This window comes from Danio rerio, chromosome 23 (genome assembly GCF_049306965.1).
Source record: "Danio rerio strain Tuebingen ecotype United States chromosome 23, GRCz12tu, whole genome shotgun sequence".
NCBI lineage: Eukaryota > Metazoa > Chordata > Actinopteri > Cypriniformes > Danionidae > Danio > Danio rerio.
This window is the reverse complement of record NC_133198.1, coordinates 34,507,501-34,523,847: the sequence shown is the minus strand read 5'-3', so window position 1 is coordinate 34,523,847 and position 16,347 is coordinate 34,507,501. Positions and strand designations below refer to the sequence as shown.

The 16,347-nt window shown below is 37.3% G+C and overlaps 2 protein-coding genes across 4 annotated transcripts in view; both read left to right on the top strand.

Annotated features, from left to right (window-relative positions):
* The window catches only part of eya4 (EYA transcriptional coactivator and phosphatase 4), a 167,659-nt gene that overhangs the window by 25,921 nt on the left and 125,391 nt on the right, over positions 1–16,347 (top strand). The window lies entirely within an intron of this gene.
* Positions 1–16,347, top strand: part of tcf21 (transcription factor 21) — a 52,917-nt gene that overhangs the window by 25,921 nt on the left and 10,649 nt on the right. The window contains exons 3-4 of one of the 2 annotated variants that reach the window (XM_073938474.1): positions 6,432–6,481; positions 16,098–16,167. In XM_073938474.1, the coding sequence (XP_073794575.1) occupies positions 6,455–6,481; positions 16,098–16,167 (97 nt within the window). In that variant the 5' untranslated portion in view covers positions 6,432–6,454. The remainder of the gene's footprint in view (positions 1–6,431; positions 6,482–16,097; positions 16,168–16,347) is intronic. The other variant, XM_073938475.1, reaches the window with a different exon arrangement.

The following is a 16,347-nucleotide window of genomic DNA, read 5'->3' as shown; positions in this document are numbered from 1 at the left end:
TTCGATTTCCAAGTTTTTCATTATTAATTTTTCCATATTTCATTGAAGACAATATGAATGAACAGAAGATAATTCATGTTTTGTCTGGTCAACTTCGTTTCATTTTTTCAATGTACACCCTTTCATGTTATTCTGACCTGCAACACATTCCAAAAAAGTTGGGACAGGAACAGTTTAGGGCTAGAAATCGGGTAAATTGGTTAAATTATGCTGTGAAACAGGTGATGTCAACAGCTGATTCCATCCAAGAAAAGTCTAGTCCTTTAAGAGCAAAGATGAGCTGAGGGTTGCCAGTTTGGCAACAAATACACGAGATGCTTATTAAAATGTTAAAAAACAATGTTCCTCAAAGAAAAATAGGAAGACCTTTTGATATTTCACCTTTAACAGTGCTTAACATAATTAAAAGATTTAAGAAATCTGAAGGAATTTAAGTGAATAAAGGACAAGGGGCGCAAGCTGAACAACCATTATCTCTGCTCCCTCAGGCGGCACTGCATCAAGAATCATCATTCATCAGTAAGTGATATTTTTTTTAAAAGCTTGGTCTCCTAAACATCAGGTCACTAGCACTGATTATAAATGAAATAATAACAGACAACAATCTCCTTCAGGATTCTTATATAAGCATGAGGCTCGTCAGACTGGTCGTGGTGGTGGATGATCTTTTTAATGTTAATCAGAAAAACTGACTCATGTTTAACTCTGAATTCCTTCAGAGTACTTTTGCCATACTGCACCTAATTGCACTACAATAAATACCTAAACTTGGTCACATTCTGGAACAATAGGATATATGGTAACTGTTCACAGTTTATTAGTGTCTATTATTTAATTTATCTTGTACTATATTAGTTAAATGTTTAGTTTATGTCTTGTGTGTGTCATATTTTTGTTTTTTTTTAAATTGCACATTGGAGTATGGGAGAAACGCAATTTCAGTCTACTGTGTAATGTAATGTTGCATGGTTTGATTGACAATAAAGTTGACTTGACTTGACTTGACTTGAACTCTTTTGTTAAATTAAGTATTGCCGCTTAATGATATGCTTCCGGATATTATAAAAAAAAAACTACGCTATCTCTCGCTTTAATCACCATATATAGACTCCCAGGAACCTTTGTCAATTTACTAAAAGAGTTTTCTAATTTTATTTCTGACTAACTAGTTAAAACTGATAAAATACTAATCGTAGGAGACTCTAACATCCACATAGATGATGCAAACAATACATCAGGGCTCATCTTTATAGATTTACAATCCCTAGGAATAAAGTAAAAGTTGTTAGTTCAACCAATCGCTAAAAGCACACATTAGATCTAATCTTGCCTCTGAGTTGAGAGCATTGATGTAGACATTACACCAAAAATGAAATACATTGAAATAGTTCTGTATATATTTTTAAATTTTATAGTTAGCAAAAGTAAATAAGTAAATTATTTCTCATTTAAAAAAATGTATGTGTGCATATAGTTCAAATAAATTTAAAACAAGAATAAATGTTATTATTATACTAATTTGAATAAATATAAAATAAACACATGTCCCCATTCTTAAATCCTATATATTTATCTCATAAATATATTTAAATAAATTACAAGCATCCATAAATTTACCACACATTTTTTTTTTATCTTGATAATACATTATTTTGTATCTCAGCCCATTCTTATGCTTTTATGCAAATGCTGTTGATGCACAAACTGTCCAAGAAAGTGATTCTCGAACTATGAATAAATGTCACTAACTCTAAAAATGATTTGTTGTAAAAGTTAACCCAATGCATGTGAAAGAAAATGTCAATATTTTCATTCCTGTGTAACTTTGAACATCTCTATTTTGATGGTATTGGATGCAAATCTGTTTGCTAAACAAATGCACCTGCGCATTTTATTTTATCTTTGTGCTGGATTAATGCATCTGTATAAATGTCATCGGGAGACAAAACAGCACTCTGTTTTTACAAGCCCTGATACAACACAATTTTCTCTCTCTTCTCATGAAGAGATCTTCCCTAGCAGAGGTTTTGTTTTAGGTGACTAAAATAGGCTAAATAAAGGATTCGTGTTCTCTGCTTTCCTTAGAAGCCCTTTCTGAATGAGAACAAGATGTTTAGAAAGCAACAAAGGAAAAAGATGATTATAAAAGCTAGATTTTCCAAATTTAGCCTCAATCAATGCCGGATCTGTAGTCTTAGTGTCTTTCTTGTTTACTTAACACCATCTCTTTTACCTTCTCTCTCATGTTGAAGCTTTTCTTCATCTTTTAAATGAGCAGAACTGCACTTTTGTAGCCAAGCCTCTCTGATAACTGATCCATCATGCTGAATGTATGTGTGGGTTAAAAGTTATCTGCACAGCTGTGTATGGATGAGAGACTGCGCATATGCATTAACCCCTTTCAGACACCTGTGTGTGTGTGTAGACGAGATAGATGAATGAGACACTGTAAGGAAACAGACTCAGGGGAAGCGCATGTGCGTTTATTATCACGAGGAAAAGAGATAAGAACCATCGTACTGTCAGTAAAATGATACATTGAAAGCTTTCTTGCACAAATACACGCGCATGCAGACACACCACATCCAGGCCAACTGTACTGTATAACTCACCTTATTTCCTTTCAAACACTTCTATTTTGTGTCAAACAGGTCTTGTGTGCCAAACTCATCTATACAGATCTATGACTAGATTAAAATAGCCAATATTTCTTTATTTCAAGATAAACACGAGCGGCGAGGCAAAAGATGCAGAGCAGGATGGAAATAGACACGCTCTGAGAGATCGTTTGACCTTTGACTGGAGGAGGTTTGCTAAGAAGTGTAGTTCAAACACTCAGCTTGTTTTCTTTCCGCCACAGACACTCGGACTGAACTCTGTCCGCCATCTTGACAGGAAGGCTTGACGCATTTTGGAGACATTAAGCATTTTTGTGCTTGTTTGGAAAAACTCTGACCGGCTGCGCTGTGAGCGAATGTGTGGATGAATCAGATAAACTAAGTTTGAAATCTGGCCACGATGTAGATTTACTGCTCAAGTTATGCAGTGACAGTTATCAAAATATTTGGCGGGAGTGCCTCGCGCAAACCGAGGTTATGCTGAAGAGAAACTGGAGTGATGTTTGAGAGGAAAAATTCACATGTTGGCGAGTTATTTGATTGATTTTTGTTGGTGGATTCATTTTAAGGTGCAGAGCTTGTTTTTGGAATGGAGCAAATGGTCGCGCTTGAATCTTCTTTGAGCTTGAGCTCAAATATGTTTAACATCAACGCTGGATGGTCACAATTCGGGCCGGAATGATAAGTAATATCATATTGAATTGTGATACAATTTATAATGGTAACTACGATAGGCTCTAGACCAGAGATGCCCAAAATAGGGCCCTTGGGCCAAAGTTGGCCCATTGTAACCTTTGATTTGGCCCACCATCCCATCTGAGAGGAGAGTGAGAATGATTGAGAGGATTTGGGCAAATGGCTTTAACACGGAGATCATCATTTCGAATTTGACGTAACCTTTTTTGTTGGTTTTATTGCTGAGCTACAAAAAAAAGCTAACGGAAATTAAATGTTGTAAATTAATCAGATATTTTAAAAATGTAAATATTGTCACTTGATGGATGGGCGACACAGTGACTCAGTGCCCCACAGTCCAAAGACATGCACTGTAGGTAAATTGAATAAATTGGCCATAGTGTATGTGTGTGAATAAGTGTGTATTGATATTTCCCAGTACTGGATTGCAGCTGGAAGGGCATCTGCTATGTAAAACATACGCTGGATAAGTCGGCGGTTCATTTAGCTGTGGCGACCCCTAATAAATAAAGGGCCTTAGCTCAAAGAAAATATATGAATGTCACTCGAAGGATAGAGGACTATGCAGAACACATTGGTGAAACTAATGTGATTCTGTTATAATTTAGATTTTGTTTTTACTGTAATAAGCTAATTATAAAATGTAAAAAACTGTATCAGTTAATATAGAGCAATGTTTTGTGGTCATTTTAAATATTAATAAAAAAATTAGGAAATTACCCAAGGCAACTATTATTACCTTCAGCCCACCAGCCTAAATCAAATTTGGTTTTTGGCCCTTCATAAGAAAGTTTGGGCACCCCTGCTCTTGACATTTTTACTATAAATGGGTTCAACTGAAAGCCGATCACAAAATGCGTAACAATAGCCGATCAGTGTGCTTTTAATCCAACTCTTAAAGACCGACACTGTTCACTGGCCAAAAACCAATGTAAATGCTTTACACATTGCATGCTAGTTGTATAGTTTTCATTTTGATCTCTGCACATTTAATCTACTTAAAGCTAGACATTGTTTAAAAAAATTAATTGTGGAGAGATGATGCTTACAATTTTTTGTTTACATTTTGCTCTTGTTTACCTTCTTTTGTCACAAATTTTGTTTATTGTGTCATCTGTTTCTGTATATAATCTATACTTTCAAATGTAATGAATGAACCCTCAAATTTTTGTGGCTTCAAAGTTAGGATAGTTGTATGTAGGGTAGCGTTAACAATTCAGCATAACAATTCTGTTCAGATATTAAAAAATATCATTACTTTTAATGTTAAAAATGTTTTTGCCATATCGCCCTGCCCTAGTCACAAATTATATGAGGACTGATGACGTCATTGACTTCAAACCTGCTATGGTTGGTGTGTCTAGATGTTCATGCTTAAAAGGTGCTGTATGTAAGTTTTTGACTCTACTAAAGCATAGAGATACCGTAATATGTTTGCAGATATTTAAGAAACATGATAAATAAATATTTTGTTTATCTGAAAAACAGTGCTGAAGTCATATATTCTGCTTTAAAAATGTGTTACGTGGCAGAACGCTGTCTTTGTTTGGGTTCTTTCAACCCGCCCAATGCCACTTTAACCAATTATATTTCAGCACCCCTGGTTACCTTTGTGGAAAACAGCGTATTTCATTCATTTAATCATGAAGGCTCTCGAAGCATGTCCCTGCAACCAAAAATGCAACCTCTGGTGGACAGTAGCAGACTCCGAAATGAGATGCAGATTCAGAGTTCCACTTGAGGTTATTAATTAGCAAATAATAAAAATATTACGAATGTAAACATTAGGTGAGATTATTTTGTTTTCAAGATCTGAGGTAAACTATCTGCTGTTGCTTTCAGTGGTATGGCAATAAATGCCATGTAAAATGGCATCAAAACTCACATGATTAGCATTTAACACTAAATAAAGCACATACGGTGTACCTGTGGTGATCGTTGATCACCTGTGAGAAATAGAAGCTGTTTCTAAAATAAAAATTTTAGGTGTTGGTTAGGACAAAAAATCATTTTAGTATGAAATTTTTTCTTCTATTGCGTGCTGTTTCTTATAGTTAGAAAATGATTCAAGTCAGCCTTTAGGCTCGATAGTCAGGTACACTTACGTCAATCTGGCAACCTGTGATTGCGTGGACTCGTCAGAGGAGTAGCCGAGTGCAAATGTGTTTTGATCCAGGAATGCAATACCTTGCTTAACCACTGGTTGTCGAACTTACAATACTGCACCTTTTACGTTACACCCAGAAACAAAGAAAATTAAGCTAAGCTAAAATTTTCTGTAGGGTTTTTTTGACAGCAAAACCTTTAAGAACTGTTTATATTTTCTTAAAGAGCATTTCCTTAAACAGTTCATAGTGTGAAAGTTATTTTATTAAGAAGCTTTTGTTTGATGTAACCTTTGTGGATTGAAAAGTTTCCATGAATGTTAATTGTTCTTGGAACCACCAGTGTGAAACACAAAACTATTGTGTTAAAAAAAAAGAGTCAGAATTGTGAGAAATAAGTTCACAATTGGGGTGTCACTGTGGTACAGTGGGTAGCAAGATCGCCTCTCAGTAAGAAGGTTGATGGGTCAGTTGGCATTTCTGTGTGGAGTTTGCATGTTCTCCCTGCATTCGCGTGGGTTTCCTCCGGGTGCTCCGGTTTCCCCCACAGTCCAAAGACATGCGGTGCAGGTGAATTGGGTAGGCTAAATTTTCCGTAGTGTATGAGTGTGTGTGTGTGTGGATGTTTCCCAGAGATGGGTTGCGGCTGGAAGGGCATCTGCTGTGTAAAACATATGCTGGATAAATTGGCAGTTCATTCTGCTGTGGCAACCCCGGATTATGAATTAATGAATAAATGCGTGAGTGAGTGAGTGAATAAAATTCACAATTACAAAAAATTGTAAAAAAAAATTTGTTCTGTGGCGGAAACTGGCTTCAACGACAGTAGGGTGATTAAATGGCAGTTTTCACTTTTTGAGCAAACTGTTTCTTTTAGAGAAAACACCAACTTTCTAGGTGTGTGTGTGTGTGTGTGTGTGTGTGTGTGTACAGGAATGTCATTAGCATGAGTGTTACTCCACACTGTATGAGTTCAACTTCGTTCATCAGCTAAATTCTGTCATGTTTACAGAGCGGGAGAAGGATGAAAGGACCATGGGGAGGAATCAGAAAATGTATAAGGTGATTATATGTATCCGTGTGTGTGTGTTTGAGTGTGAGTGACTGTGTATGTGAGTTAGAGAGAGTCTCATTATACATGAATCACTCAGTTTTGGCGTTAAATAAAACGCCTCAATCATCAGTCACTGCTCACCTCATCTCTATACAACAGAGCTTAAAACCCCAATGAATGCAGCTTCAGCTCAATAGAGAGAGTGTTAGGGGGATTGTGCATGGACGTGTCGCAGAACGCCTACAGCTGGCCTCTCGAGAAGCAGACATGCACTTAGCACTACGCTAGACAGACAATAAACAAAGAAAGAAAACATAAATACAGCCATCTAAACAACATTGTCGAGAATCTGTTCAATGTAAGAAAAAAATGAAGCATTGAGGTTTTAGAGTCAATTACTAATTTTATATTTCATAGCAAAAACTGATCAGTGTGAAAAAGGAGAGGACTAAAGGCACAGTAAACAGTGATTGTGCTTTAGGTTGTGTTCACAGGTTTTGTTCCATCAAAACAAACACTGGTGTAATGACTGTTTGTGCTGTTTATTTGAATTACTGCAATGCTGCCTAAATTAACCTTGTTGTGCACCAAACTTTTGGTCCTAGACCACTGAAAGCATAGTTCTTAGTTTGCTTTCATGCAAACTCTGGTGAGGTTCAACTGAAATATGAATGCAACAAGGATCAAAGACATCCAAACAAGTCAAATACAAGATGCAATGTCAGAAGGTGCAATGATTAAAAGACTAGCAAACCTGTTTTTTCTCTTTATAGTTGCAATGTTGTCCCCGAGTTCACATGGGTTTTCTCCGAATGCTCAGGTTTTTCTCACAGTCTAAAGTCATGCGGTATAAGTGAATTGAATAAATAAAAATTAAAATTAATTGACCATAATGTGTGTGGTTCTAGAGTTAGGCTGTTTCTCAATTCCAAGAACGCAGACCTGCCTTGCTAAGTTACCTGAGAAAAACGAACTTGGGAGACCGCGAGACCGCTAGAACACAGAACACGTCCTGCAGAAATGAGATGCTGCGTTCTTCCCTGGTTCTTCCTGATGGTCACATGAGCTTCACGCATTTTTAATGGAAAGTTATTTAAGCATTACAGAATTCACACAACGATTTATTGTTTTTCCCCTTTTCACAACATGCATCATGGATAAAAACCTTTATAAATATACTTTGCACAATACAAATAAAACATAACAAAGATTTTAATACGAATTTCAGCAAATAAACACCTTTAATGTGTTTATGCCTTTATTTAGATGTTCATTGTGAATGTTTACTTTCACTGTCTCATTTAGAGAAGCTCCTCACACAAATAAGTAATATCTCTGAACTGTAATAATAAATCTATATAAAATGCTGCGCTTTCTGCCTCCTTTATTCAGGCGCATTGACTTTTGGGACTACTCGAACGAGTTTTGAGCTCAAGTCACTGATGCAAGAACACATCCGGGATCTTTCACGCATCCTCCGTTCTTGCAGTCTTGAGTTTTGGAACTGATCTTTGGTGGTTGATGATGACGTTACACGAGGATGCAAGATCGCTGAAGAAAGCATGTTGAGAAACAGTTTTAGTGTAGTTTTAGTGTAGTGGGCAGCAGGAAGGGCATTCGCTGTAAAAAATAAATCCCAGAGTAATTGGCGGGTCATTCCAATGTGGTAACCTCTGATAAATCAGGGACAAAGAACAGTTAATGAGTGAGTTGTAGTGTTGGCCATTATGGTTTAGAACAGGTTCCCAAACTTTTTGTTGTGTGCACCCCTTTCTAATATTTGCTGTCAAGCACCCCTTTCTCCAATTAAACTCTACATTTTTACCTAAATACATATATTTTCTGTATACGCGATTAAAATAAAAATAATAAAATATGTCAATTTAATGCATGAGCTTTTATGAAGTTGACAATTTTCACAGTGTCATTAAGTACGGACAAAAGTTAATCTGGCTAGAGCTTCTTGGTGGATGCTGCAGTGTAAAAAAAAAAAACTTAAAGGCATGTCTTTTAAGTGGCTGTGTCTTGTTTGTAAGTGCTGGACCATATATGAGGGCTTAAGACTGCTATTAGCTAAAACCTTACCACAGTCTACACACTGTGGATTGGGATTTTCTGCATGTCCGATCCATGTAAACCCGAAACCAATGTAACTGTCACTTTGTTTGCGTTTCTTGCTTGACATTTTCGCACCCTAGACTTCGTTCATTGTCCTCCGAGTCTATACAGGATTCAACGCTAAGGATTGTTTCCACTGGGCCGATCGGGTCAGTGGTTCGCAGTGGCGTAGTAGGTAGCGCTGGTTTGATCCTTGGCTCAGTTGGCATTTTGTGTAGAGTTTGCATGTTCTCCCTGCATTTCCTCCAGGTGCTCCGGTTTCCCCCACAGTCCAAAGACATGCGGTGCAGGTGAATTGGGTAGGCTAAATTGTCCGTAGTGTATGAGTGTGTGTGTGTGTGTGTGTGTGTGCGTGTGTGTGTGTGTGTGTGTGTGTGTGTGTGTGTGTGTGTGTGTGTGTGTGTGTGTGTGTGTGTGTGTGTGTGTGTGTGTGTGTGTGTGTGTGTGTGTGGGATGTTTCCCAGAGATGGGATGCAGCTGGATCCCGGATTAATAAAGGGACTAAGCCGACAAGAAAATGAATTAATGAATTTCTAAAGGATCATGTGACTCTGAAGACTGGAGTAATGTAGCTGAAAAATCATCTTTAAAATCACTGGAATAAATGCTTAAAGTAAATGATTAACTACTTTTGAACAGTTGTTTTATAGTGCAATAACATTTCACAATTTTACAATTTGTGCTGTATTTGTGATTAAATAAATTCAGCCTTGGTGAGCAGGAGAAGCTTATTTTAAAACATTTAACAATCACACTGATCCCAAACTTTTGACCAGTTGTGTATATAATATTTTATAAGTGAAAATGTGCACTTTAATTTTGGCACCCATGTAGACACTAAATAAAAATCAGAGAGGTCAGACTTTGTCATACTCAGCCTCATTTCAGTTGTCAAGTTTTGTATATATCTATTGAATTAATCAATCCATTAAAGAAATGTTGGCTAGAAAATGCATCATAAATGGATAATTTTCCAAATAGGTATCGCTGCAGGCCCAAATAGGAGGAATTTAACTGCAAGTAGACTGGGTGACCTCCAAGTGGTAGGGACTGGCAGTATGTTGCAAGTGGGCTGGTTTGCTGTTGGTGTAGTAGACAATAATAAAACCCAACAGGTTACTGTGAGGTTGGATGTAGGATTGGGGTAGGTGTAGACATTCATAAAACACAATAGGTTGGACTCTTAAAAGACATCTATAAAACGAAAACTCCAGGTTTGTATAGCCCACTTGGAGCTCAAGTCCCCTCCATTTGCAGCTGGCGCCGACCTCGGTTGATTACCTTCTCCAGTTTCTGGTGCTGTTTGGATTTAATGTTTACTTTGCTGGTATAGGAAAATATTTGGCAGAGATGCAACTAGATGAAAACCTGTAATCTGAGGGTTCAAAAAAATCTAAATACTGAGAAATTGACTTATAGCTAATTTGAGATATTTTCTAAATAGGAAATACTAAACATTTTCATGGGACCTTTATTCATGATGTTTACATATTTTTTATTATTTTTGGCATAAAATAATCCATTCTTTTTTAATGTATTTTCTTGTCTATTGCCAGAAATATACCTATGCAACATAATTTTGTGGTTCAGGGTCGCATAATACAATAGAAAAAATATATACAGATTGCAGTTTTATATTTATATTTATTGTATGATATGATTTATTTCAAATAAAGAAACCTTTTTATTTTTTACTGTTCTCAGATCAAAATTGACATACTTATACAGTATGTCAAAAGATCAAAGCAATTTTGATTTTGCAGTTCATGACCCCTTTAAACTCTTTAAAAATCTGACCAACTGTGTGTGTGGTATGCAGTAATGAAGTACATTATTGATTGATAGACTTTGTTGCTTACTGCAACATCTCCTTGAACCATTGCCTGCTTTGATGCACAGGTTTAAGGTTCACACACACACACACACACACACACACACACACACACACACACACACACACACACACACACACACACTCACCCTAGGGACCACTTCTCTCTCCTCATGTTCCTTCCTGTAGTAACATCCTTTTGGAAGACATTAGAGCGCATTATACCAAGCCCATCTGACAGAGTGATGAAGGATTTTAAAGTGGCAGTTCTGGGGGTTCAGTCTCTGCGCTGACCCTCAATCCATTTTCCTCCCAAGATTTACAAATATTGCAGTCTGTGGTAAAGAGCTACAGGTTCAAATCTGAGCAGCTTAAATGCGGTTTTAATGGAGTAGTTTACATAAAACTAAAAAGGATTTATTCACCCTCAGAGATTATCTATTGTTTTTTACCACAATTATTCTGAACTTCTTAATATAAAATAACTTAAAAGCGATGTGAATGTATTAAGAAAGTAGACTATGCAATCTGTGTGACAAATTCACATTTTAAAGCAATAACAATGAATTTTAAAGCATTTACATGAAGATTTGCGGGCTTAAACAAACTGACTGGGAATCGTTTGACAGAGTGATTTATTTCAAACACTTAACTAAAGTTATGGGGTGAGTTAGGAGTAAAAACATGTATTTTCACTGCTTGTAGGACAAAACTGTATTACAAATAATATATACATATAAATTAAATATATTTATAGATTTTACTGAACAAAAAATTATTGTGTTGTGAAGACAAAAATCTAATTGTGGATGGCAAGTATCGTCAATGCACCGAGATATCGAATTAAACCAAATCGATGGCATGATAATCTTAACCAAACCAAACCATGAGACCAGTGTAGGTTCACACTCCTCAGTCTATTGCAGTCTGTTTTACATTGTGCAGTGCAGTTCAGTTCTGAGGGTGCAGTTCACTTATTGATGACTAATAACAAGGATTTCTAGATTCTATACATTTATACACTTCTGGTATGGTAAGGTTTGGCACATCTCAGCTCACTTCGGTTTCAGATTTGCTGAGCTTTCCATTTCTGAATGTGCATTGCAGTTTAGTATCGTGGGTGAGATTATCGCTGAAGGCACCGCTTCTATTCCTGGCTGTGACATCATTGAAAACGTGTCATAAGCAAATGTGTGACACAAGCCAACCCACAACACAGAGGAAATGGATGCTACTGATGGAATGGTTCTTGAGCAATTACTTTAAATATAGAGCAGAGGTGTCCACACTTGGTCCTGGAGGGCCGGTGTCCTGCGAGGTTTAGTTCCAATCAGACACATCTGGGCTAGCTTATCAAGCTCTTACTAGGCTTTCTAGAAACGTCTTAGTAGGTCTGTTGAGACAAGTTGGAGCTAAAATCTGCAGGACACCGGCCCTCCTGGACCGAGTTTGGACACCCCTGCTATAGAGAGTTTGGTGTCACGTGTCGCAAATCCAATATTTGCTGGCATTAACTGGCAATGTGTATACATCACATTTTGATAACGTTTTGGCTCACTTTAAAGCTCATCCAAGGTGGTGGTAAATAAGCATGGGTATAGAAACAGAATGCAAAGTGAGCTGTACTCAACCGAATCACGATGTACCATGCAGTGGAAATGCACCTTTAGACATCAACACGCCATATACTTCTTTGAATAAAAAAAAAAGGTTTAAAAAAATATCAAAACATTACTAATACTACAATTGTATTAAGCATGTCTGAACTGATAGGACTCCATGAGTGGGACTCTAGAAAATAAAGAGAAAGCCATGTGTGTTTGTGTGTGAGAATAGGGAGGCAGTCATGTGTAGTATCATAATGGAGGAGTTTTGAGACGCATTGCATTAGAGGCAGTCATCGTGTCCTCTCTATCAGCACTGTGATAGGACTTTTCTTTGGCGGACTCCAGTCTGCCTCTATGGCTGGTTATCAGCTTCGTGCCGTGAGCTCAGCTTTGCAGAAGCCCAAGAGAGCTTCGTTTGAGCTATACTGATATCTAGGCTTCCTGGGAGTGGGTCAGAACCAAACTCCGAACCACTCATTACCATAGAGATATTTGGCCAGCGCTGCTTTCAGACTCATTTTTGGTGATAAGGCTGTGTGGGGAGTGAATGTTTGAGCACATGAACACATGAGCCTGTCATATTAAACAGTAGGCATCAAGCTAGAATGTTAACGTTTGTCTGGGGAATCTGACCTTTTGAACTTTGACAAGAAGAAAAAAATGCTTAGCATATTCAAATGTTTCACTCCAGCATCTCTCACTCTTATATTTATTGCATGATATTAATTCCTGTTTGCAGACATAAACAAGTGGTGTCAGGCTTGTCAAACAGACTGATGGAAGTATGATGCTGGACTATGAGTTAGTGTGTATGTGTGTTTGTAGTGTTTGAGTCATGAGTCACAGATGCAGCATTACGAAACCAGCAGCACCAGAGCCAGCTCTCTCTCGTCCTCTCATTATCCCACTAATGGGCGGACTGGCAAAAACACAGCCACTAATGTTGGGAAATAACAGACAATACAGTAAGTGTGAGAGGAAAACAGAAGGTTGTGCTGTATGAAGTAATTATTAAGTGTTGTAATGGAGGATGATTTACATCAGATAAAATTAATTGTTTTTTTTTCCCACCTAAATTCTGTTTTATTTAATTTCTTTCTATCTTAATTTGTCTAGATATTTTTTGACTTTGATTTAATGGTTTAAATGAGTTTTAATAAATAAATTTGTCTGAATTACCTATTTTTTAGTAGAAGCATTTCTAATTAACTGAAATCATAAAACTTTCAATTCTGTTTGCTTGTAATAGAAATTCAGGAGGATTAACTAGTTCGTCCAATGTTTTGTCATTGGAAAGGGCTTGAACTGATATCATAAAATTGGCATAACACAGGACAACAGTGTTTACAATCGCTGACAAACAAATCTTGTCAGATATGGTAATGAGCATTTTATTTTTATATAGACCAATCAAAATCTAACCAATCAGAGCAGGTTCTTGGAAATGATGAGTTTAGAATATACAGTTGAAGTTCATTCATTCATTCATTCATTCACCTTTGGGTTAGTCCCTTATTTATCAGGGATCGCCACAACGAAATGAACCGCCAACTATTATGTTTTAATAACTATTATCATTACCAACCGGCATATATTTTACTCAACCCAGTACTGGAAAACAACCATACAGCCTCGCATTCACACACACTCTCATACACTACAGCCAATTTATTTTATTCAATTCACATATACGTCTTTCGGATGAGATGTTAAACCGAGGTCCTGTCTCTCTGTGGTCGTTAAAAATCCCATGGCACTTATCATAAAAGAGTAGGGGTGTAACCCAGATGTCCTGGCCAAAGTCCCTCAATCAGCCCTTACGATCCACTATCAGCCCTTACGATCCACCATCCACGTGGATGCTGCACACTGATGCTAGTGTGGAGAGACTCCCCCTCATGACTGTGAAGCGCTTGGGGTGTATCCGCTTGTTAAGTGGTGACGTAGTTGTGACGTATGTAATACTGTTTCCAGGTCCAAGCCGCCATTCATTTGAGTGGAGAAATTTCATCGTTTATGATCACGTTTTATTCCTATCACACATTAAAATTAATTTTATATAAAATCATGGTGTACACAACAATTTCTGGGCTTGCTGCATAACAAGTACCAAAAATTTAACAATTTATAAAAAAATTGATCACTTTCTGGCCATTGGATGTTAGGCATGGGCATATATACTTCGATCGTGATTTTCGAAAGCATTAAATCGCTTTGTAAACGTTTATTATTACCATTTTATGAGTCTCCCCATTCAGTTGGATAGAGCGCTTGGACCTGGAAGCCGCTTCGTGTGACGTCACACTTAACAAGCGGATGGCCATACACAATCATTCATTCATTTTCTTTTCGGCTTAGTCCCTTTATTAATCTGAGGTCGCTAAGCAGAATAAACCACCAACTTATCCAGCACATGTTTTACGCAGCGGATGCCCTTCCAGCTGCAACCTATCTCTGGGAAACATCCATACACACTCATTCACACTCATACACTACGGACAATTTAACCTACCCAATTCACCTATACCACATGTCTTTGGACTGTGGGGAAACCGGAGCACCCGGAGGAAACCCACGCGAACGCAGGGAGAACATGCAAACTCCACACAAAATGCCAACATTGCTTGAACTGGCAGCCTTTTTGCTGTGCCACCCTTGAAGTCAAAATTGTTATATATAATGCTCATATTTTTTATAATATGTTCCAAGTGCTGTTTAACACCGATTTATAAATATAATAATTTTAATAATTTTTAAAATAATAATCTACTAAATTTCTAATGACTTTTTACTTTTATCTTTGCCATGATGTCAGTACAAAATATTTTGCAAGATGCTACTTTTCGGCTTAAAGTGCACTTTGAAAGGTTTATTAGGTTAATTGGTTTAAATAGGCAAGTTAGATTAAACAAAGTTATTGGACAACAGTTGTTTGTTCTGTAGCTAAATGAAAAATAAATCTAAAGGGGGCTAATAATATTGACCTTAAAAACTCATTTTATTCCAGCCAAACTAATAAAAAAAATATTTTATTCGTAAAAATAAGAAATTTTATGTGAAATGTGAAATTTTCTATTAAACATCACTTGGGAAATGTTTGGACTTTTTTTTTTTTTTTGCTAATAATTTTGCAATTTTAATTTTTAATCTCAATAAATCAAATTATTTGAGACTCCTTCAGAAATTAGGAGAATTTAAACATATATTATGGGAAAATTAAAATGTTTTTTTTTTTTTTTGACGTTGGATGCATGTAAACCTGTCAAAGACCTCCTAAACAAAATGAAAAAACGTTTAAATCATGTAATACAGCCATGGTTTTTTATCATTTTTTACAATGTTCATTCATTCGTTCATTCTTTTTGGCTTAGTCCAGGGGTGGGCAAACTCGGTCCTGGAGGGCCGGTGTTCTGCACAGTTTAGCTCCAGCTCTAATCACACACACCTGCTTATAGATTTCTAGTGATCTTGAAGACACTAATTAGTTTGTTCAGGTGTCTTTGACTAGTGTTGGAACAAAACTCTGCAGGGACACCGGCCCTCGAGGATCAAGTTTGCCCATAACTGGCTTAGTCCCTTTATTAAATATGGGTCGCCGCAGCGGAATGAACTGCCAACTTATCCAGCATCTGTTTTATGCAGCAGTTGCCCTTCCAGCCGCAAACCAGCACTGGGTAACATCCATACACACTCATTCACCCACATACGCTACGGACAATATAGCTTGTCCAATTCACCTGTGCTGCATGTCTTTGAACTGTGGGGGAACCCGGAGCGCCCAGGAAACCCACGCGAACACGGGGAGAACATGTAAACTCCACACAGAAAAGCCAACTGACCAAGCCAGGACTCAAACCGATGCGGCACCGTGACGCTCAATGTTATGTTCCTTTAGTATAAATCTTTCATCATATATTTTCAATATTATGTTTGATTCTAATCTTTAGTTTTAGTTTAGGTTTAGTTTTTGTTTATTCAGTGTGGTTGCTAGGGCTTTGCTTTGTTTTTGTGGATGGTTGCTAGGGTGTTACTAAGTTGTTGCTAAGGCTTTCTGAATGGTTCTTCCAGTGCCTATTAGGGAAGACAAGAAGAGGTTTGAAGAGAGTGACACAGACCGGATATCTTTTGGACACAAGAGGTTTGATGCATGAGTTTTGCTGGGAAGTTTGGGGGTTGTCTTCTGTCTGAGCTGTCCTCACAAGTCTGAATTCTCATCCTGATGATAACATGCTCTCTGTGGACGTAGAAACGTTTAGCTTTATAGATTGCACTGGCTCTGCCCATTTGAAAATATGTCCCATGTGTCTTCCTCCCACAG